The following is a 24,346-nucleotide window of genomic DNA, read 5'->3' as shown; positions in this document are numbered from 1 at the left end:
AGAACTGCTTTGAGCTCTACATCCCCAATAATCATGACCAGTTGATCAAGGCGTGCAAGACAGAGGCTGATGGCCGGGTGGTCGAGGGGAACCACACCGTGAACTGAATATCCGCCCCTACCCTCGATGGTGGAATGGATCAAATACGAGAGAGAAAGAGAGAGAGAGAGACAGAGAGAGAGAGAGAGAGAGAGAGAGAGAGAGAGAGAGAGAGAGAGAGAGAGGGGAGGGGGAGAGAGAGGGGGAGAGAGAGAGGGGGGGGAGAGAGAGAGAGGGGGGGAGAGAGAGGGTGTGTGTAGTGTAGTGTTAATGTGTGGGGATCGCTGGGCGGTGCGGACTCGGTGGGCCGAGGGGCCTGTTTCCGAGCTGTATCTCCAATCTAAACTGAAGCAAACTAAACTGCTGTCTCCCCGTTCAGTAGATTTCAAAAGAATTCAAAAGCAATCTGTACAGTCCAAGTAATTTTGAGTTTATTTCAATTACAGTATTGGAAGCAACAATGCACATCATTCAAATAAACGCGATCTTTCAATTAGCTTGTCGTGTGTGTCAATGGTTGTGTCCATTTTCCAAATCACTGAAGTAACATGAACTGTATCTATTACATTGAACTAGTCATTGAACGGAGTTAATAATACCGTAACGACTTTTGACCAGAAGGGTCCAATCCCATTACATTTAAAAAATATTTTCACAAAAGTAATGTCTGTTCCGTTGCCGGACGCGGTTAACGCGTTAAAATGAACGGATCGACAGCTCTGATTCCACTTGCTGTTTATTTCTCTCTTCCCACATTTACATTCCCCCTGGTTTTATTTCCGCGCTCACTGGGTGTTTTTTTACGACGCGGAATTTGGGGATTAAATGGGAGCCGTTCAGCGCCGACCTGTTGTCCACCGGGTTTCTGCCCCACAGCCCCTGAGCCCCGCTCCTGACGCCGGTCCCGGGACCCGACCCTTTTACACACCCGGAGCGGAACCGGAGCAGATTCTCAGCCACTTGTCTTTACGCCAAGGCCCGAAGAAAGGATAAAGTTTCTCCGTGAATTTATTCCCGGTGAAGGTGTGGAGATGGGACTTGGTGTCCGCGTCGTAAAATGAAACTCTCCCGGACTCGTAACTGAGATAAACTCCCACCCTCCCGGGGATCGGACGGGCGGGGAGACGGGATGGAGAGGAGGTGAATGCAACAAACTTGTCATCCACCCGCCTGATGCTCCAGACTCCAGTCTCCGGGGTCAGTGTGACCGATCTCTTCCTCTCCACAGACTCTGCGGCGACTCCCAGACTCCAGCCCAGACTCCCCGCCACCTCCACCTCCCAGTAATGTCTCCCCGATGTGAATCCCTCCGATCCCAGCACACACCCCCAGTGTGTAAACCTCTTCCCGGTGTCAGGGCGACTCCTCGCGGTCCCGGTCCGTCTCACCCGCTTCCGATCCTCAGACACCTCGAGCTGCGCATGCGCTGTTTCCACATCCAGGGTGACGGAGACTGGGGGGAGAAGCAGAGAATCAGAGAGTCCCCGGGGGTCGGGGGGAGACTCGGGCAGCGCGGCCCCGGGACCGGGGGAGAGGCCGCTCGGCCTCGGGCACAGGCGGGCGGACAACTGAAACCCTGCCCGGGGTTTCACCCACAACCACATCGGGTGGACAACAGACATCTCCCCCGGAGTTTTTAATCCAGAGATGGAGAGGGGAATTTCGTGAGGTGGGGGAGGGTGGACGGGGAGGACGAGTGCGGAGAGTGAGGAGGATTGGGAGATTGTGGTGGGGATGGGGGAATGAAGCGGGCTATTCAGATATGGAGGCAGATCGGAGCAGGAGGATATAGAGGTGAGTGGTAATTTGAGGTTGTTAAAGAGGAGGTAGAGGTGCGTGGTGGGGTCGTCATGATCACAGTGAAAGGGGGCAGACACGAGGGGCCAGACGACCTGCTCCTGTGTTTTTTGAGTGGAGGGTGAGACAAAGGGAAGGGTGGGTTTGTTAGTCAATTGGAGTGGGTGCAAAAGGGTTTACAACAACTTCATCAGGGAAGATAGTATTTCATCACTGCTCTCTGGTTGTGGTAGGATGATTCAGTTCCCTGATAACAGCTGGGAAGAAACTGTCCCTGAATCTGGAGGTGTGCGTTTTCACACTTCTGTACCTCTTGCCTGATGGGAGAGGGGAGACGAGGGAGTGGCCAGGGTGCGACTCGTCCTTGATTATGCTGCTGGCCTTGCCGAGGCAGCGTGAGGTATAAATGGTGTCAGTGGCAAGAGTTTCGGGTTTGCGGGAGAGCAGGGAGGATAATCCGGAACGGGAATGACGGACTGCGCTTCCTGCAAATTGGCATCAGGACCCCGCACAACTCCACCAACATCCAACAGCAGGGACAACACGCTGAACATCATTTAGATGCCAGCATACAATGGGAAACACGCGACTGCTTGGTCTGTGAGCAAAATTTAGAAATGGAGAACCTGCTTCCTGAGCTTTGCGGGCACCAGCAAGACCGGTTAGAGAATACAATTTACCGATTTACTTTCACCAGACATGCTCTGTTTTTGGACTGCCCGCGGCGCGTAGAACCCAACGCCAGAGTGTTCACTTTAGTAACAACGTTCATCCAACAGCTCGTCTGTTGTGTGAACTATGGTTGTGCTCAGTGGACTGACATCTCTACATACATTTTTAGGTATGTAAAGAGGAAAAAAATTGTCAAGGCAAATGTGGGTCCCTTGAAGACAGAAGCGGGGGAATTTATTATGGGGAACAAGAAAATGGCAGACGAGTTGAACCGGTACTTTGGATCTGTCTTCACTTAGGAAGATACAACCAATCTCCCAGATGTTCTAGTGGCCAGAGATCCTAGGGTGACAGAGGAACTGGAGGAAATCCGCTGAACATGGCTGACCCCGCTGGTGCCTGACCAGGTGATCTGCCCATCCGAGTCCTTCACTGTTTTCCGGGCGGACAGAACGGAAGAATCCGGGAAATCCAAGGGCGGAGGAGTCTGCTTCTTGACCAATAATAACTGGTGTAATCCTGGGAATATTAAGACGCTTTCTAGTTCCTGCTCGCCGGACCTGGAACATCTAACTATCTTATGCCGACCATTCTACCTACCCTGGGAGTTCAGCTCGGTGATCATCACAGCCGTCTATATCCCACCGCATGCGGACACCGACGTGGCACTGTCCACCCTACACAATGTGTTGTGTCAACACCAAAACAAGAACCCTGATGCGGCTGTGCTGGTGGCTGGAGACTTCAATAGGGGAAATCTCAAAAAGGTCATGCCCAACTTCTACCAACACATCACGTGTGTCACCAGGGGGGAAAGAACTTTGGACCACTGCTACACGCCGTTCAGGAAAGGCTACAAGGCCGTTTCTGTCTCTCCTTTTGGGAAATCTGACCACGCTGCCATTTTCCTGCTGCCGGAGTACAAACAACGGATAGTACGGGAAGCGACAGTGGCGAGGGACGTAAAGCGGTGGGCTGACCATTCAGAGGCCATGCTGCAGGATGCACTGAGCGAAGTCGACTGGAACATGTTCCAAGCAAGTTCCAGAGACGTAAATGAGTTTGCGGAAGCGGTTACGGACTTCATTGCCACAATAGCCGATACCATCATCCCCACGGTAAGGGTCAGTATCTTCCCTAACCAAAAACCCTGGGTGGACAGGTCTATTCGCGTGGCCTTGAATGCTCGCACCGCTGCTTACAACTCCGGCCTGGCATCCGGCAACATGGACGACTACAAGGGAGAGTCCTACCGACTGCGAAGGGCAGTGAAGGATGCAAAAAAGAGGTACCGGGACAAGATGGAGTCACAGATGGAGCAGCAGGACACCAGGCGCCTTTGGCAGGGGCTACGGACTATAACTAGCTACAGGTCCAGCACCCCCTCAACCGGAAGTGCCGGCTCCTCCTTAGCTGATGACCTGAACTCTTTTTATGCACGGTTTGAGACGGGTAACACCACCAGCTCGCCGTCTAAAAACAGCACCGAAGGGGCGCTGGCTAGCGAGGCTGGAGGGGGATCCACCGCCGGGGATGTGCACACATTCTCGGTGTCCGAGCATGAGGTGAGGTGGGCTCTGACGCATGTGAACACGAGGAAAGCTGGAGGCCCAGATGGTATATCTGGGCGAGTACTAAAGTCTTGTGCTACTCAGCTTGCTCCAGTGCTCACCACAATATTCAACCTCTCCTTGGCAAAGTCCGTGGTCCCTGCATGCTTCAAAAGATCCATCATGGTACCGGTGCCAAAGAATGCCTCTCCAGCGTGTTTAAATGACTACCGACCGGTGGCCCTCACCTCGGTTGTCATGAAATGCTTTGAGAGGCTAGTTAAGAAGCACATATGCGCCCTCCTTCCTCGCAACATGGACCCACTACAGTTCGCATACCGTCCGAACAGGTCCACGGATGATGCGGTCTCCCAGGTTCTACACACCGTTCTCTCTCATCTGGACAACCAGGGGGGCTATGTGAGGATGCTGTTCATTGACTTTAGTTCAGCATTCAACACAATAGTCCCCAGCAGACTGGTTGAGAAGCTGCTGGAACTGGGGCTTAGCACCCCTCTGTGTGCCTGGGGCTTAGCACCCCTCTGTGTGCCTGACTTTCTCACTGCCAGGCCCCAAGTGGTCAGGATGGGGGAACACACATCTAGCTCCCTCACCCTGAACATAGGATCCCCCCAGGGCTGCGTCCTTAGCCCCCTACTGTACTCCCTGTACACACATGACTGTGGGGCCAGGTTCAGCTCAAACTCCATCATCAAGTTTGCTGATGACACTGTGGTGGTGGGCCGGATCTCCAACAACGATGAGAAGGCCTACCGGGAGGAGGTGGCTGATCTGGCACTCTGGTGTCAGGACAATAGCCTCCTCTTGAATGTCACTAAAACAAAGGAGCTGATTGTGGACTTCAGAAGGGCTAAACATCCAAGGACGTACACGCCACTCGAGATAAATGGGTCTATTGTGGATAGGGTGAGCAGTTTCAAATACTTGGGAGTCCGCATCGCAGAGGATCTGACGTGGGCAACGCACATTGCCGCACTGGTGGGTAAGGCTAAGCAGCGCCTTTACCACCTTAGACAACTGAGGAAATTCAGAGTGTCGCTGAGGATCCTTCATTGCTTCTACTCTGGGGCTGTAGAGGGCATCCTGTCCGGCAACATTACAGTCTGGTTTGGGAACAGCTCTGCCCAGGACAGGATGGCCCTGCAGAGAATAGTGCGTTCGGCAGAAAGCACCATGGGAACTGCACTCGTCCCCCTGCAGGACCTATACATCAGGAGGTGCAGATCCAGAGGAAGCAAGATCATGAGGGACCCCTGCCGCCCCAGTAACGGACTGTTCCAGATGCTACGATCAGGCAAACGTCTCCGCTGTCACGCTGTGAAAACGGAGAGGATGAGACGGAGCTTCTTCCCACAGTCCATCAGGACTGTCAACTTTTATAACCCCAGAGACTAAATTTTTGTCGACACTTTTTGTGCTATGTTTAGTAACTTATTAACTTTATTTATATGCTGTAACTGTAATTCTTTTTGTGCACAACCCGCAGGCATTGCCACTTTCATTTCACTGCACATCGTATGTGTATGTGACAAATAAATTTGACTTGACTTGACTAGGCAGGAAATGGTGTTGGGTAGACTGATGGGACTGAAGGGTGATAAATCCCCAGGGCCTGATGGTCTGCATCCCAGAGTACTTAAGGAGGTGGCGCTAGAGATTGTGGACGCATTGGTGATCATTTTCCAATGTTCTATAGATTCAGGATAAGTTCCTGTGGATTGGAGGGTAGCTAATGTTGTCCCACATTTTAAGAAACGAGGAGGAGAAAAAACGGGAAATGATAGACCAGTTAGTCTGACATCAGTGGTGGGGAAGATGCTGGAGTCAATTATAAAATACGAAATTGCGGAGCATTTGGATAGTAGTAACAGGATCGTTCCGAGTCAGCATGGATTTACAAAGGGGAAATCATGCTTGACTAATCTTCTGGAATTTTTTGAGGATGTAACTAGGAAAATTGACAGGGGAGAGCAGGTGGATGTGGTGTACCTTGACTTTCAGAAAGCCTTTGACAAGGTTCCACATAGGAGATTAGTGGGTAAAATTAGAGCACATGGTATTGGAGGTAGGGTACTGACATGGATAGAAAATTGGTTGACAGACAGAAAGCAAAGAGTGGGTATAAATGGGTCCCTTTCACTCCAGTTACTCCAGCACTTTGTGAATAAATACCTTTATTTGTACCAGCATCTGCAGTTATTTTCTTATATTATCTGAATGGTGTCAAGTTAGGAACAGGGGACGTACAATGAGATCTGGGTGTCCTAGTGCATCAGTCACTGAAAGGAAGCATGCAGGTACAGCAGGCAGTGGAGAAAGCCAATGGAATGTTGGCCTTCATAAGAAGAGGAGTTGAGTATAGGAGCAAAGAGGTCCTTCTGCAGTTGTACAGGGCCCTAGTGAGACCGCACCTGGAGTACTATGTGTAGTTTTGGTCTCCAAATTTGAGAAAGGATATTCTTGCTATTGAGGGCGTGCAGCGTAGGTTCACTGGACCGACTAGGCTTGTATACACTGGAATTTAGAAGGATGAGAGGAGATCTTATCGAAACGTATAAGATTATTAAGGGGTTGGACCGTTAGAGGCAGGAAACATGTTCCCAATGTTGGGGGAGTCCAGAACAAGGGCCCACAGTTTAAAAATAAGGGGTAGGCCATTTAGAACTGAGATGAAGAAAAACTTTTTCTGTCAGAGAGTTGGGAATCTGTGGAATTCTCTGCCTCAGAAGGCAGTGGAGGCCAATTCTATGAATGCATTCAAGAGAGAGCTAGATAGGCTCTTAAGGATAGCAGAGTCAGGGGGTATGGGGAGAAGGCAGGAACGGGGTACTGATTGCGAATGATCAGCCATGATCGCATTGTATGGCGGTGCGTACAGGCTCGAAGGACCGAATGGCCTCCTCCTGCACCTATTGTCTATTGTCTGTTGTTTGTACTGTGGTTGTGTTCAGGGAACTGACATCTCCAGCGGTATGAATACTGACTTCTCTAAATTCAAGTAACCCTTGGTCTCTCTCTCTCTCTCTCTCTCTCTCTCTCTCTCATCCTCCCCATCCTCGCTATCCGACCAGATTGACTGTTCTGATTAAATTGTTCACTATATACCTCGCTGTCATCTATTCCAAGGTAACAATGATCTACTCTACATTTTGCTTAATCGTCGTCCCCTTTGATCTCTCGTTTTCAAATCCATATGTATCGTTTCCCTCTCCACTGACTCTCAATCTGAAGGAGGGTCTCGACCCGAAATATCACCCATCCCTTCTCTCTAGAGATGCTGCCGGTCCAACTGGTCACTCCAGCATTTTTTGTCTATCTTCGGTTTATACCATCATCTGTAGTTCCATCCCACACAATGAAGAATACTTAGCGAGTCGGATTTGAAGATAATTCCAAGGCATGTTATATGGACATTAAACGCAAGATGGTATCAGTGAAACATAGAAATATAGAAACATAGAAAATCGGTGCAGGATTAGGCCACTCGGCCCTTCGTGCCAATTCCAGCCAATCTGACACCATTCATATAATAATCTGCCTTATTGTTATTGACACCAAAGTGTCAACCTCACATTTATCCACATTATACAGCATCTGCCATTCATCTGCCCTCTCACCCAACCAATCCAAGTCACCCTGCAGCCTCGTAGCATCCTCCTCGCAGCTCACACTGCCATCCCGCTTTGTGTCATCCGCAAACTTGGACATGTTACATTTAATTTCTTCGTGTAAATCGTTGATATATATTGTAAATAACAGGGCTCCCAGCACCGAGCCTTGCGGCACCCCACTAGTCACTGCCTGCCATTCTCAAAAGGACCCTTGAAGTGAGGGGGACCCCTGTTGGACAAAGGAAGTAATTCATGCCTGGAACCAGAGGCAGTTGAAGAGCCCAGTCCAGTATTAAATATACATATCATATCATATATATACAGCCGGAAACAGGCCTTTTTTTTTTTCTTCTTTTTTTTTCGGCCCACCAAGTCCGTGCCGCCCAGTGATCCCCGTACATTAACACTATCCTACACCCACTAGGGACAATTTTTTTAAAACATTTACCCAGCCAATTAACCTACATACCTGTACGTCTTTGGAGTGTGGGAGGAAACCGAAGATCTCGGAGAAAACCCACGCAGGTCACGGGGAGAACGTACAAACTCCTTACAGTGCAGCACCCGTAGTCAGGATCGAACCTGAGTCTCCGGCGCTGCATTCGCTGTAAAGCAGCAACTCTACCGCTGCGCTACCGTGCCAGGTAATTAATACTTAAAGAACTATAACGGTTAAAAAAATGTTTTACCTCTCTTAATGCTGTTGGGCACCTCGCTGAACACCGTGTTCAACAAAAATGGTTGATCGTACTTTCCAACGTCCAGGGCACCGTCTGCTACTGACAGCGTGTGCTCATCATCACTTATCCTGCATGAATTAAACACCTGGTTATAAGACCCGCATCAACAATTTCTGGCTTACTTTCCAAAACAGTGCAGAGAGTCTCACCTCCTCTTCTGACGAGTTTCCTCCTGAAATATAAAACATCAGAAAGATCAATTAATTTACACTGAGCGTCCACATCGTGACAGCAGGAATATCAGCCAAATTGTCACAATTTTCCGACACATCACAGCACTTAATGATGGCGCTGCGCCCCATCAGTGCAGTATTATGTATTCATTACATGTAAAGGGTATATTTAATACTGGTCTGATGGGGCGATTCAACCTCCTCTGGTTCCAGTCGTGAATTGCCTCATTTTTCCAACAGGGGTCACCCTCTCTTCACTGTTACCCTCTTGCGTTTAATGTCTGTGTTACATGCCTTGGAATTTTCTTCTATCCTATTCGCCAAAGATCATGCATTGCCACTTCAAGCGCCCCCTGATTCGTCTTGCACCCTGTGGGTCAGCAAGAGGGGACCCATAGCGTCTACCAACCTTTGTCTCCACAGACATCATGTTGCCAGCTTGTGACTAGATGTTCATATCAGACTAAGAGAAGGCCAGGTTTGGACAACCTGGAAATTATGACTGGGTCAATGTGATAAGTACAACTTCTCTTCCCGATAAAGATTCAGCTCGCCCTGCGATTGAATGGGGTGCGCTAATGTGAGTGAGGCAGTAATATGGTCCCAGAATAAATAAATAATTTATTTGGAGACACAAGGTGCTGCACAGAGTGGAATCATAATCAGGCCAGCCAGCATCTGAGGAGGGAAATGTACACATGACGCACGTGGTCAGGAGTCTCTTTCAATCTTCTGGAATAGATGGGAGAGACAATAGACAATAGACAATAGACAATAGATGCAGGAGTAGGCCATTCGGACCTTCGAACCAGCACCACCATTCAATGTGATCATGGCTGATCATTCTCAATCAGTACCCCGTTCCTGCTTTCTCCCCATACCAAGATCGAGAATTGGTTTTCAAAACAGTCGGGAATAATATAAGAGAGGGAAAACCAATAGAACATGAAGGCACTAAAATAATCTTTTACCCAGACATCAGTAATGCCTTGTTGAGCAGAAAATTTAATAAGGCAAAAAATATTCTATGGAAGAAAGGCTATAGGTTTATTTTACTGCATCCGGCTACTTTGAAGATTATGATCAACACTGGAGAAAATATATATTTTAAAGACTTTGTCAAAGCAGAAGAGTATGCGGAAGAATTGCCATCGAGAAATGTTTAAGAAGATTCATGAATGATTGATTATTAATAATATCTGTATACTATTGAGGGGATTAACTATATTAAGGATTGTTATTTTTTAGAAGTACTTGATATATCGGGGGGGTTGGAGAATGTGGATGCTCCACCATAATCATGGGCACAAGTGTGGTGCGGACCACACCTCGTATAATAGAGGGGGGTAATGTTGCTAATCTATTTATTAACAACATTAGAGGGAGGGTCTATTTCTCTATCTTTCTTATTTCTTTTCTGTTTTTATACCTGGACTATGGAGGGGAGCACACTGAAATACAGCACAATGTAAATACCGGAAGAGGTATCAAGGTAAGGAAAAAGAAAAAAAAAAAGGAAAAGGGAAAAAAAAAAAAAGGAATGAATGGATTACAAAGTAATTTTTTAAGCTATAATGTGAATGGGTTAAATGCACCGATAAAAAGGAAGAGAATTTTAACACAGATGAAAAAATTGGAAGTAGATATAGCTTTTTTGCAAGAAACACATCTAACGGAAAAAGAGCATCAAAAGTTAAAGAGAGATTGGGTAGGAAGTATGGTAGCATCTTCTTTTAACTCAAAAGCAAGAGGGTTGCTATCCTATTTAAGAAAACGCTACCAATTAAGATACAAAATATTGTAAGTGACCCAGTAGGTAGATTTGTAATGGTACATTGTCAAATTTTCTCAGAATTGTGGACCTTAATGAATATATATGCACCAAATAGAGATGATGAGAAGTTTGTGCAGGGTACCTTTTTAAATCTGGCGGAAGCACATGAAAATATATTGATAGGGGGAGATTTCAATTTTTGTTTAGATCCAGTAATGGATAGATCATCAAGGACAACGACAAGGACAAGAGCAGCGAAGACAACCTTGAATTTAATGGGAAATTTAAATTTAATGGGAAATTTAAATTTAATAGATGTTTGGAGGAAAAGCCATCCCAGGGAAAGAGACTACTCCTGTTATCCCAATAGACATGATACATATTCTAGAATAGATCTATTTTTGATTTCAGCTCAATTAAGGGGTAGAATAATACAAATAGATTACAAGGCTAGATTGTTATCGGATCACTCACCATTATTAATGAAAATTACGATGCCAGATAAAGAACAGTCAGTGTATAGATGGAGACTCAACTCTTTACTATTGAAAAGGCAAGACTTTTGTGATTTTATTCGAGGACAAATTGAATTATTTTTGGAAACAAATTTAAATTCAGTTGATGATAAATTTATTGTATGGGATGCAATGAAGGCTTATTTGAGAGGCCAAATTATAAGCTACTCATCTAAGATAAAGAAAGACTATAGGAAGGAATCTGAAAGATTAGAAAAAGAAATCACCGTATTAGAAAAAGAATTACAGAAAACTTCTTCAGATACGAAAAAAACACAACTTGCAAATAAAAAATTTCAATACAATACTTTACATACTTACAGAACAGAAAAACTAATATTACGAACTAACCAAAGATATTATGAATTAGGAGAAAGAGTGCACAAGGTATTGGCATGGCAACTGAAAGAAGAACAAATATCAAGAACAATAAATTCAATTAGAACAGATCAAAACATTATTACTTATAAACCTAGAGAAATCAATGAGGTATTTAAGCAATTCTACACTAATCTGTACCATTCTGAATCTGAAAAGGATGAAATTAAGATAAATAATTTTTTATCCAAGATACAATTACCAACAATCTCTAATGAGGAGCAGATGGGACTAAATGCCTCCTTTACTTTGAGAGAGGTGGAGGAAGTATTATATTCTTTACCAAGTAATAAATCTCCAGGGGAAGATGGTTTCCCGCCTGAGTTCTATAAAAAATTTAAAGATTTGTTGTTACCAATATTTATGGAAGTGATACATCAAGCGGAAAAAGCTTCTACATTACCAGAATCCTTCTCACTGGCAATTATAACCGTAATTCAAAAAAAGGGAAAGACCCTTTAAATGCATCTTCTTATAGACCAATATCATTGTTGAATGCAGATTATAAAATAGTTGCTAAACTTTTGGCAAGGAGATTGGCAGAATATTTACCGAAGCTGGTTAAAGAGGACCAAACTGGATTTGTCAAAAAAAGGAAAATATCTGATAATGTAGCAAGATTTATAAGTATTCTACATTTAGCACAGAGAAGAAAGGAATTGAGCGCAGCAGTTGCTTTAGATGCTGAAAAGGCGTTTGACAGGTTAGAATGGGATTTTTTATTTAAAGTATTAGAGAAGTACGGATTAGGAAATGGTTTCATTAACTGGGTAAAAGCTCTTTATAAACAATCTAAAGCCAAAGTGGTGACAAATGGCCAATCTTCTCAATCATTTAATTTGGAAAGATCTAGTAGACAGGGATGTCCCTTGTCACTAGCTTTATTTTTGTACTGGCTATTGAACCTCTGGCAGAGCTAATAAGACCAGATTTAGACATTGAAGGATTTAAAGTGAATCAGGAAAATCACAAAATTACTTTATTTGCAGATGCTGTTTTAATTTGTCTTACTAGACCATTGGAATCATTAAGAAAATTATATTTCAGACTGGAAGAATATGGGAAAGTATCAGGATATAAAATTAATAAAGATAAAACTGAAATAATGCCTCTTTCTGAAGGTAATTATGATCAATGTAAAAGAGAAAGTCAGTTTAAATGGCAAAAAGAAGGCATGAAGTACTTAGGGGTTAAAGTAGATAATAAGTTAAATAATCTGTATAAACTAAATTATAAACCACTAATTAAAAAAATTGAGGAGGACTTGAAGAAATGGATGAATCTTCCAATTACATTGCTAGGGAGAGTGAACTGTATTAAGATGAATATTTTTCCGAGGTTACAGTATTTATTTCAAACACTGCCTATACCTTTACCAAATAATTTTTTTCAAGAATTGAATAAAATTGTGAGAAATTTTCTTTGGAAAGGTAAAATGCCAAGAGTGTCTATGGAAAAATTAACATGGAAATTTGAATTAGGTGGACTGCAATTACCAAATTTTAAAAATTACTATCTGGCAGCACAAATGAGTTTTATTTCATCCTTTTATCAAGAGGGTGGAAAAACAGCATGGGTTAAAATTGAAATGGATAAAATAAAAGAACTATGCCCAGAAGAATTTATCTAAAAATGGGAAGCGAAGCTATTAGTTAAGGATCAAGAGTCATCTTTGCTAAAACATTTAATTAATATATTGTTGAAAACAGTTAAAGCTAATGATAAAAGATTTTTTCTAACAGCTAAAACTCCATTAGTAAAAAATAGATTACTGCCGTTTGCTTGGAATAATCAAATATTACAAGTCTGGGAACAGAAGGGTTCCGCTGCCCGTCTACTCACACACACCTCGATCCGTGACCATATCACCCCCGTCCTTTATAAACTCCACTGGCTCCCCATCCCCCAGAGAATCCAGTACAAAATCCTCCTCATAACCTACAAAGCCCTCCATAACCTGGCCCCATCCTACCTGACCGACCTCCTCCACAGGCACACTCCCACCTGCACCCTCCGCTCTGCCGCTGCCAATCTCCTATCCCCCCACATCCGGACTAAACTCAGATCCTGGGGGGACAGGGCTTTCTCCATCGCTGCTCCCACCCTATGGAACTCACTACCCCAAACCGTTAGAGACTCCCCCACACTCACCACATTCAAAACATCGCTGAAGTCTCACCTGTTCAGTACTGCCTTCAACCACTGAAGGTCACCTCACCTTCTGTCTCCTTTCTCTGTTCATTTATTTATTTACTTATTTATCTATTTATTAATTTCCCTATGTTCTCAAAATCTCTGTAAAGCGTCTTTGAGTATATGAAAAGCGCTATATAAATAAAATGTATTATTATTATTATTATTATTAAACATATGGGAGATTGCTACGAAGGAAATAATTTTTTGACATTTTCTCAATTGAGAAACAAATATCAAATTCCAGGGAATAGTATTTTTTTCTATTATCAATTACAATCTTTTTTAAGGGAAAAGTTAGGTAATTCAATGTTTTTATTTCAAATTAAAGGAATTGAATCCCTGATTCAGGGCAAGGGAACTAAAAAAATTATATCATCAATGTATAAATTGTTACAAAAATCTAGTCCAAAGACAGGAATTCAAAAATCAAGACAAAGATGGGAAACAGATCTGAATATTAGCATTGATGAACCAAGTTGGGAAAGATTGTGTTTAGAAAGTATGAAAAATACTATTAATGTGAGATATAGTTTAGTACAATACAATTTTTTACATCAACTATATTTAACTCCGAAAAAATTAAACAATTTAAATCCAAATTTACCTGAAATTTGATTTAGATGCAACCAGGATGTGGGTACTTTTTTACACTCCACATGGGCATGTCCTAAGGTAACTCCTTTTTGGAAAGACCCCAAAAACTTTTTGGAGCAATTGATGAATAAGACCATACCATTGGATTCAAGGTTGTTTTTATTGGGAGATACTAAAGGAATATTACCAAGATTAATTTTAGATAAATATCAGGAAAGATTTCTCAAAATAGCAATAGCAATAGCAAAAAAATGTGTGGCAGTCACTTGGAAAGATCACAATGAAATAAGAATTGCAAGATGGTATGCAGAAATGCGTAGTTGTATCCCGTTAGAAAAAGCTACTTATAATCTGAGAGATAAATATGATTTCTTTTTGAAACTTTGGAACCCATTCACTTTAAAACTAGGATTAAGAATTGGAAATATTTAATTTTAGGATTTTTTGATACCCCTAAAAAGAATTTAATAAGAAATTAGCCGGAAGTGTTTCCTTCTTGTCTCCAGGTTTCTTTCTTTCTTCTTTCTTTCTTTCCTTTTTAATTTTTTTTTATTTCTTTATCTTTCTTCTTCTCCTTTTTCCTCTTTTTTCTAACTGGGGGTGGGGGGTTGTGGGTGGGGAGATAATACAGAACAATACAGGTATAATCGAATTTAGAATGTATAATCGAATTTATAATGTAGGTACCATCGCGTACTGTGAGTTCATACATGTATTTGTTTTGTTAAAATTTAATTTTTTTTTAAATCAGTACCCCGTTCCTGCCTTCTCCCCATACCCCCTGACTCTGCTATCCCTAAGAGCTCTATCTAGCTCTCTCTTGAAAGCATTCAGAGAACTGGCCTCCAGAGATTTACAACTCTGACTGAAAAGGTTTTCCCTCATCTCTGTTCTAAATGGCCTCCCCCATATTTTTAAACAGTGGCCCCTGGTTCTGGACTCCCCCAACATTGGGAACATGTTTCCTGCCTCTAACGTGTCCAACCCCTTAATAATCTTATACGTTTCAATAAGATCCCCTCTCATCCTTCTAAATTCCAGTTTATACAAGCCTAGTCGCTCCAGTCTTTCAACATACGACAGTCCCGCCATTCCGTGAATTAACCTAGTAAACCTACGCTGCACGCCTTCAATAGCAAAAATATCCTTCCTCAAATTTGGAGACCAAAACTGCACACAGTACTCCACAGTACACAGTAATAAATACAGCTACCCCAAATGACCGCTAATATAAATGCTTTGCTCAGATTTCATTTCACCACTATGTTGGCAAATATTGCGGATCTCATTCTGACTGTTAGACAATAGACAATAGACAATAGGTGCAGGAGGAGGACATTCGGCCCTTCGAGCCAGCACCGCCATTCAATGTGATCATGGCTGATCATTCTCAATCAGTACCCCGTTCCTGCCTTCTCCCAATAACCCCTGACTCCGTTATCCTTAAGAGCTCTATCCAGCTCTCTCTTGAATGCATTCAGAGAATTGGTCTCCACTGCCTTCTGAGGTAGAGAATTCCACAGATTCACAACTCTCTGACTGAAAAAGTTTTCCCTCATCTCTGTTCTAAATGGCCTCCCCCATATTTTTAAACAGTGGCCCCTGGTTCTGGACTCCCCCAACATTGGGAACATGTTTCCTGCCTCTAACGTGTCCAATCCCTTAATAATCTTATACGTTTCAATAAGATCCCCTCTCATCCTTCTAAATTCCAGTTTATACAAGCCTAGTCGCTCCAGTCTTTCAACATACGACAGTCCCGCCATTCCGTGAATTAACCTAGTAAACCTACGCTGCACGCCCTCAATAGCAAAAATATCCTTCCTCAAATTTGGAGACCAAAACTGCACACAGTACTCCAGGTGTGGTCTCACTAGGGCCCTTTAACTTTGTAATAAATACAGCTACCCCAAATGACCGCTAATATAAATGCTTTGCTCAGATTTCATTTCACCACTATGTCGGCAAATATTGCGGATCTCACTCTCTGACTGTTAGACAATAAACAATAGACAATAGGTGCAGGAGGAGGTCATTCGGCCCTTCGAGCTTGTACGCACCGCCATTCAATGTGATCATGGCTGATCATTCTCAATCAGTACCCCGTTCCTGCCTTCTCCCAATAACCCCTGACTCCGTTATCCTTAAGAGCTCTATCTAGCTCTCTCTTGAATGCATTCAGAGAATTGGCCTCCACTGCCTTCTGAAGTAGAGAATTCCACGGATTCACAACTCTCTGACTGAAAACGTTTTTCCTCATCTCAGTTCTCAATGGCCTACCCCTTATTCTTAAACTGTGGCCCCTTGTTCTGGACTCCACCAACATTGGGAACATGTTTCCTGCCTCTAACGTGTCCAACCACTTAATAATCTTATACGTTTCGATAAGATCTCCTCTCATCCTTCTAAATTCCAGTGTATACAAGCCTAGTCGCTCCAGTCTTTCAACATATGACAGTCCCGCCATTCCGGGAATTAACCAAGTAAACCTACGCTGCACGCCCTCAATAGCAAGAATATCCTTCCTCAAATTTGGAGACCAAAACTGCACACCGTACTCCAGGTGAGGTCTCACTAGGGCCATGTACAACTGCAGAAGGACCTCTTTGCTCCTATACTCAACTCCTCTTGTTAAGAAGGCCAACAATCCATTGGTTTTCTTCGCTGTCTGCTGTACCTGCATGCTTCCTTTCAGTGACTGATGCACTAGGACACCCAGATCTCGTTGTACGTCCCCTTTTCCTAACTTGAAACCATACAGATAATACGCTGCCTTCCTATTCTTGCACCAAAGTGGATAACCTCACACTTATCCACATTAAACTGCATCTGCCATGCCTCCGCCCACTCACTCAACCTTTCCAAGTCACCCTGCAACCTCATGGCATCTTCCTCACAGTTGACACTACCACCGAGTTTTGTATCATCTGCAAATTTACCTAATGGTACTTTTAATCCTTTCATCCAAGTCATTAATGTATATTGTAAATAGCTGCGGTCCCAGCACCGAGCCTTACGGTACCCCACTAGTTACTGCCTGCAATTCTGAAAGGGACCCATTTATGCCCACTCTTTGCTTTCCGTCTGTCAACCAATTCTCTATCCATGTCAGTACCCTATCTCCAATACCATGTGCTCTAATTTTGCCCACTAATCTCCTGTGTGGAACCTTGTCAAAAGCTTTCTGAAAGTCAAGGTACACCACATCCACCAGCTCTCCCTGTCAAATTTCCTAGTTACATCCTCTAAGAATTCCAGAAGATTGGTCAAGCATGATTTACCCTTCGTAAATCCATGCTGACTCGGAACAATCCTGTTACTACTATCCAAATGCTTCGCAATTTCGTCTTTTATAATTGACTCCAGCATCTTCCCCACCACTGATGTCAGACTAGCTGGTCTATAATTTCCCGTATTCTCTCTCCATCCTTTCTTAAAAAGTGGGACAACATTAGCTACCCACCAATCCACAGGAACTGATCCTGAATCTATAGAACATTGGAAAATGATCACCAATGCGTCCACAATTTCTAGCGCCACCTCCTTACGTACTCTGGGATGCAGACCATCAGGCCCTGGGGATTTATCAGCCTTCGGTCCCATCAGTCTACCAAACACCATTTCCTGCCTAATGTGGATTTCCTTCAGTTCCTCCGTCACCCTAGGATCTCTGGCCACTAGAACATCTGGGAGATTGCTTGTATCTTCCTTAGTGAAGACAGATCCAAAGTACCGGTTCAACTAGTCTGCCATTTCCTTGTTCCCCATAATAAATCCCCCGCTTCCGTCTTCAAAGGACCCACATTTGCCTTGACTATTTTTTTCCTCTTTACATACCTAAAAAAGCTTTTACTATCCTCCTTTATATTATTGGCTAGTTTACCCTCGTACCTCATCTTTTCTCCCCGTATTGCCTTCTTAGTCATCTTCTTTTGCTCTTTGAAAGAGTCCGAATCCTCTGGCTTCCCACTCTTCTTTGCTTTGTTGTACTTCTTCTCTTTTATTTTTATGCTGTCCTTAACTTCCCTTGTCAGCCACAGGTGCCTCTTACTCCCCTTGGAATCTTTCCTCCTCTTTGGGATAAATTGATCCTGCAACTTCTGCATTATTCCCAGGAATACCTGCTTTTCCACCGTCTTCCCTGCTAGGGCCTCCTTCCAGTCAATTCTGGCCAGCTCCTGCCTCATGCCTCTGTAACCCCTTTGCTATACTGTAATACTGACACTTCCGATTTTCCCTTCTCCCTCTCAATTTGTAGAGTAAAACTTATCATATTGTGGTCACTGCCTCCTAATGGCTCTTTTACCTCGAGTCCCCTTATGAGATCAGGTTCATTACACAACACTAAATCCAAAATTGCCTTCTCCCTAGTAGGCTCCAGTACAAGCTGTTCTACGAATCCATCTCGGAGACACTCCACAAACTCTCTTTCCTGGGGTCCATTACCAACCTGATTTTCCCAGTCTATCTGCATGTTGAAATCTCCCATGACCACCGTCGTATTACATTTTGCGACATGCCAATTTTAGCTCCTGATTCAACTTGCACCTTATGTCGAGGCTACTGTTTGGAGGCCTGTAGATAACTCCCAGGGTATTTTTACCCTTACAATTCCTCATTTCTATCCATACAGACGCTACATCTCCTGATTCTATGTCACCCCTTGTAAGGGAGAGAGCTGGTAAAGAGATGGGGGGGGGGGGGGAGGAACAGGGACAATAAATGGCAAGGGATAGGTGAATTTGTGTGAGGAGGGACATATGACAGACTGATGTGCTCAGGAAGATAAATGGCGAGTGCAATGGAAGTGATGGTGTGGAAATCAACAGGAGAGAATGTGTTGGGTTCCCAGTAGGAAGGGTTGGCGGATCAGCGGTTGGAGAAGGGGATGCAACATTGTGACGGGGACTGGGGATGAAAAGAAATGCCTGGGGAACAGTTGAAAGAACTGGGAGATCTGAAGGGGATAAGGTTTACCTGTAACAGGAGAATACAATGTACATGTCGTTGGGTTGTAGTCTGCTCAAAATATGAGTTGTTCGTCTTCCCTACCGACTGGTTTGTTTCAATCGGCCCTGAATTATTGGGAAATTCTGCATTTATCGCAAACTGTTACCCACTGTTTTGTCATTGAATCAAATTGAATTTGTAACCTCCTACCTTGAGAAATATCAAACTGTCCGTTTGATTCATCCGTTCCTGTAGCTTTAAGAGTTTCTTTTGAATAGAGTTTATCTCCTCTTGAATCGCTCGTAGATTATTCTCCATTCGATTTAGAACGCTCTCCTCGTCTTCCCGGAGATCCCTGAGAAAGAGCCGCTTTTTCTCAGCAAATACCGATGTGATGTAGGTCAACAGGTTCTGTGACTGTTCCTGTCAAATGAAAGGTGAAGGTCAATATTATCGAGCCTGGAATCTATGACAATAGCACAAGATCAGAGAAGGGAAACTGGAAACCTTACCCGGACTCCAGAAATCTTCTCTTTCTGTTGCTGCTCCATTTCCTCCACCATCTCCAAGGAAGTTTTAATCTGCTCCTGGGATTGAGATTCAGATTTAGTCAGTAAAAGAATTAGACCAGACGGAACCAATGAACTGCAGACACGGAACTGCACATGAAAGTTTACAAAAAGACACAAACTGCTGGAGAACTCATCGGGTCGTGGAGCGTATCAGCAGAGAGCCGCGGGCTGTCTCACCTGGAAGGACTGCTGGAGTCCCTGCATCGACGTGAGGGGGAAGGTACAGGGACAGGTGTTTCATCTCCAGCGGTGGCTGGGGCAAGTACCTGGGGAAGGGCTGGTTTGGGTGGGAGGCTGGGTGAACCGAACAGTCGCCGAGGGAGCGCGGTCCGCAAAAGGCAGAATTGAAAATTCATCAGCTAATCAAATTCTGTTTGCTTTTACCTTGTAGCTTTCAACAGCTTCTTTAATCGACATGAAGCGATGTTCTCTGTGTTCCTGGTCGTCTCGGCAGATCACGCAGACCAGTTTCTTGTCGGTTTCACAAAACAGCTTCAGTTCTTCCTGATGTTCCTCGCAGAGAAGTTTACTTTCCTTCCCTTCCGTGTTCAGGCTCAGTGCTCGAAATTTCTCAACAATACTCGCCAAGGCCCGATTTTCTTTGAGGGTGCGGTCTGCCTGCACCTTGCTACATACCGGGCAGGAGTTTCTCCCCTCCCTGTCCCAACTCTGTGTGATACAGGAGCGGCAGAAGTTGTGCCCGCACTCCAGTATAACCGGATCGGTGAAGAAATCCGAGCAATTGGGACAAATCGCGTCTTCAGTTAAACTCTGGATCTGGTGTTTCGAAGCCATTTTTAATTCCGAGAACTTCTTGGTTCAAAACGCTTCCTCCTTCAGGAAGCTGCGAAACCGCACAGAACTGCAACTGTCAACGACACGCCCTGCAATGTGCGGGGAATTGATTCTGTGCTGAATAACGTTGTTTTGCTGTGAGTGTTCAGGGTCAAAGTCAAAGTCAAAGTCAATTTTATTGTCAATCCTCAGCCAGTTTACACAGACAGAAAATCGAAATACCGTTTCCCACAATCCCGAGGAACAAAGTGCATAAAACAAAAGGCACAGCAAACAACAATCAACATAAAATATAAAATATAAAATATAGTCACTTCAAATTTTTTTTTTTTTTTAAAAGTGTCTGGTGCTGGATGTGCGTGTGTGTGGGGTGTTAAAGTCCAGGTCCCATAGGGGCAGGGGAAAGAGGAGGAAGGGAGGGGAGAGAGTTCAGCATCCTGACAGCCTGGTGGAAAAAACTGTTCTTTAGTCGGGTGGTGCTTGACCTCAGGCTGCGAAACCTTCTCCCTGAAGGCAGGAGGGTGAAGAGGCTGTTGGAGGGGTGGAAGGGGTCACCCACAATGCTCAATGCTTTGCGGGTGAGGCGGGTGGTGTAAAGGACCAGGAGTGTTGGGAGTGAGGCGCCAGTGATCCTCTCAGCAGTGTTCACTATGCGCTGCAGGGTCTTACGGCTGGAGGCTGTGCAGCTTCCGAACCACACAGTGATGCAGCTGCTGAGGATGCTCTCGATGGCACCTCGGTAAAAAGTGTACATGATGGGTGTGGGGGCTCCCGCTCTCTTCAGTTTGCGGAGGAAGTAGAGGCGCTGCTGGGCTTTCTTGGCGATGGACGTGATGTTGTTGCTCCAGGAGAGATCCTCGGTGATGTTCACCCCCAGAAATTTGGTGCTGCTCACCTGCTCCACAGCAGCACCATTGATGGTCAATGGGTGGGGGTGTTGGGTGTGCGTTCTCCTGAAGTCGACAACAATCTCCTTTGTTTTCTCCACATTCAGGAAGAGATTGTTGTCTGTGCACCACGCGGCCAGCTGGTCCACCTCCTTCCTGTAGTGGGTCTCGTCGTTGTTGCTGATGAGACCCACCACTGTTGTGTCATCCGCAAACTTGACGAAGTGGTTGGAGCTGTAGGTGGGTGTGCAGTCGTGGGTCAGCAAGGTGAAGAGCAGGGGGCTTAGCACACATCCTTGTGGGGCACCCGTACTCAGCGTGATGGTGTCCGATGTGTTGCTGCCGACCCGTACGGACTGGGGTCTGGCAGTGAGGAAGTCCAGCAGCCAGTTGCAGAGAAGGGGGCTGAGGCCCAGATTTGTTAGTTTACAAACCAGCTGCTGGGGGATGATGGTGTTAAATGCTGAGCTAAAGTCTATGAACAGCATCCTAACATATGAGTTTTTAGTGTCCAAGTGGGTGAGGGCTGGGTGTAGAGCAGAGGAGATGGCATCCTCAGTGGACCGCTTAGCTCGATATGCAAACTGAAACGGGTCCAGGGAGGGGGGGAGGTTGGATCTGATCTGCTTCATGACCAGCCTCTCGAAGCACTTCATGATGGTTGAAGTCAGCGCTACAGGGCGGTAGTCGTTGAAGCAGGATGGAGAAGACTTCTTGGGCACAGGTATGATGGTGGTTTCTTTGAAGCACAAGGGAACAACAGCCTGGCTCAGGGAGATGTTGAAGATGTCTGTGAGGACATCTGTGAGCTCAGCTGCGCAGTCTTTTAGCACACGACCAGGAATGTTGTCAGGTCCAGAAGCTTTCCGGGTGTTAATCCTTAACAGTGTGCTCCTCACACTGCCTGGAGACAGACAAATAGCCTGGTCGTTGGGGGGGGGGAGTTGTTTTCTGCGCAGGTGTGTTGCTCTGTGCTTCAAAACGTGCGAAGAAGCCGTTGAGGTCGTTCAAGAGAGAGGTGTCACTGTCACAGGTCTGTGGTAAGGGTTTGTAGTCCGTGATAGTCCTAATACCCTTCCACAGGCTCCGTGTGTCTCTGCTGTCACTGAAGTGGGCTGTGATGCGCCGGGTGTAGTGTTGTTTGGCTTTCCTGATGCCACTGGAAAGGTTGGCCCTGGCTGCTCTGAGACCGGCTGGATTGCCCTCTCTGAAGGCAGCGTTGCGGACCCTCAGCAGCCCATGGACCTCCCCTGTCAGCCATGGCTTCTGGTTAGCCCGGATGGTGATGGCTCTGGTGTGGGTCACATCGTCAATGCATTTGGTGATGTAGCCTGTAACTGTCTCTGTGTATTCCTGGATGTTGGTTGTGTTGTTGTATGTTGCTGCCTGCTTGAACATGTCCCAGTCTGTAGTCTCAAAGCAGTTTTGGAGTGCAGCTGTGCTGTCCTCTGACCACACACGTACCTCTTTTGAAACCGGTTTGGTGACTTTCACCCGGGGTCTGTATGCCGGTTTCAGCAGAACGGTGAGGTGATCAGAGAGGCCGATGTGGGGGAGGGGGGAAGCCTTGTATGCTCCTTTGATGGTCGTGTAGACAAGGTCCAAGGTGTTGTTTTCTCGTGTTGGGAAATCAACATGCTGGTATACTTTGGGCATGACAGTTTTTAGGTTAGCATGGTTGAAGTCCCCAGCTACGATGAGAAAGCCATCTGGGTGTGCTGTCTGCTGCTCAGAGATGGCCCGGTACAGTTCGCAGAGTGCCTCCTCTCTGTCCTTGTTGTTGGAACTGGGAGGGATGTAAACAGCGACTAACAGGATAGCTGTTAGCTCCCTCGGGAGGTAGAAAGGTCGGCACTTCACAACCATAAACTCCGCCAGCGGTGAACAGTGTTTGTAGACCAACACAGCGTCCCGACACCAAGCATCACTGATGTAAACAATCACACCGCCGCCGCGAGTCTTCCCCCCGCTAACCGTAGCTCTGTCCGATCGGTAGCATGTTAGCCGGTCGAGCTGAACAGCGGAGTCCGGGATGTTGTCATTAAGCCATGTTTCCGTAAAAACGTAAACACAGCATTCCCTCACCTCACGCTGGGTCGACCGGAGAAGTCTTATAGTGTCCATTTTATTGTCCAGTGAGCGTACATTAGCCATTAGCATGCTCGGAATAGCCGGTCTGTGTGGGCTAGCCGCTAGCCTAGCCCGGATGCCTCCGCGCTTACCCCTCTTCTGCTTCCTCTCACACCGCCTGCGGTGTCTCCTTTCCAGCCGGGGGGCAGCACTCGAGGCCAAGGTCGAGGTCAGGCAGAGTATTCTGAGGCCGCTAAGTTCCTCTGCAAGCATAGCGTCCAGTGTTGATGATGTTGTTTTCTTGTCCAGCAAGAACTCACGACTATACTGTCTACTGCTGACTGTCCAGAGTTGTTGAAGTGACAAACATGACGAACTTGATAAAACATTAAAAACACTCGAAAAATCGGGAGAGTGTGGGGCCGCTGCGTCTGCACGCGCTGCCTCTGGCAATCTGCCACTGATTAAACACCAGCAAGAGGCTGTTAACCCCTCCAGCCCCGGAGAGCAGCACAGTGAGCCAGACCCCCCCCCCCCCCCCCACTCGCAGCCCAGTCTGACGTTGATCAACAGGAGCACACGAGGAACTGCAGATGCTGCTTTACAAATAAATGACACAAAGCGATCGGGTAATTCCACGGACCAGGAAGACTATCTGGAGAATTTGGTTGGGGTTCCTCCAGTTTACGTGAATTCGAGAGCAGCAATTCATAGCAGCAATCAGCAGCAGTAGCAGCAGCAATCAGCAGCAGCACCAAGCTGAGTTGCTTGGGAAGTATTGTGTGGGGATTGTGTGGAGATAGTAAGGTGTAAGACCTGTGTGATCTCCCGGACAAGTTTCGATCGCCTAGCTTGGGGTCGGAGAGGAATTTCCCGGATTTTTTTCCGCAAATTGGCCTGGGTTTTTTATCCGGTTTTTCGCCTCTCCCAGGAGATCACTCAGTTCTTTTGGGTGGGCGGTTGGAGCGGTTGGAGCAGCGGCCGGGCAGTAGGTTTAGAAACCGAGCACGGG

The 24,346-nt window shown here is 45.5% G+C and overlaps 1 protein-coding gene across 1 annotated transcript; it reads right to left on the bottom strand.

Annotated features, from left to right (window-relative positions):
• Positions 1–527: 527 nt before the first annotated feature.
• LOC144603042 (zinc-binding protein A33-like) lies at positions 528–20,746 on the bottom strand. The gene is made up of 6 exons (XM_078416173.1): positions 19,967–20,746; positions 19,523–19,597; positions 19,221–19,433; positions 8,580–8,602; positions 8,380–8,498; positions 528–1,492 (listed from the first exon to the last, which is right to left on the bottom strand). Exons 1-6 carry the CDS (start codon positions 20,375–20,377, stop codon positions 960–962), a joined length of 1,374 nt encoding a protein of 457 aa, XP_078272299.1. The 5' UTR covers positions 20,378–20,746; the 3' UTR covers positions 528–959.
• Positions 20,747–24,346: the final 3,600 nt, after the last annotated feature.

The sequence above is a fragment of the Rhinoraja longicauda genome, chromosome 19, assembly GCF_053455715.1.
Source record: "Rhinoraja longicauda isolate Sanriku21f chromosome 19, sRhiLon1.1, whole genome shotgun sequence".
In the NCBI taxonomy this organism is placed as follows: domain Eukaryota; kingdom Metazoa; phylum Chordata; class Chondrichthyes; order Rajiformes; family Arhynchobatidae; genus Rhinoraja; species Rhinoraja longicauda.
This window is presented reverse-complemented; position numbering and strand designations above follow the sequence as displayed.

Excerpts from the sequence above, each read along its gene's own strand:
- LOC144603042 (XM_078416173.1), bottom strand. The coding sequence starts at position 20,377 with ATGGCTTCGAAACACCAGATCCAGAGTTTAACTGAAGACGCGATTTGT. Across the intron at positions 19,598-19,966 it reads AAGCTGTTGAAAGCTACAAG|GAGCAGATTAAAACTTCCTT; the intron begins GTAAAAGCAAAC and ends TCTCAATCCCAG. Across the intron at positions 8,603-19,220 it reads ACAGTTTGATATTTCTCAAG|GAGGAAACTCGTCAGAAGAG; the intron begins GTAGGAGGTTAC and ends TTTATATTTCAG.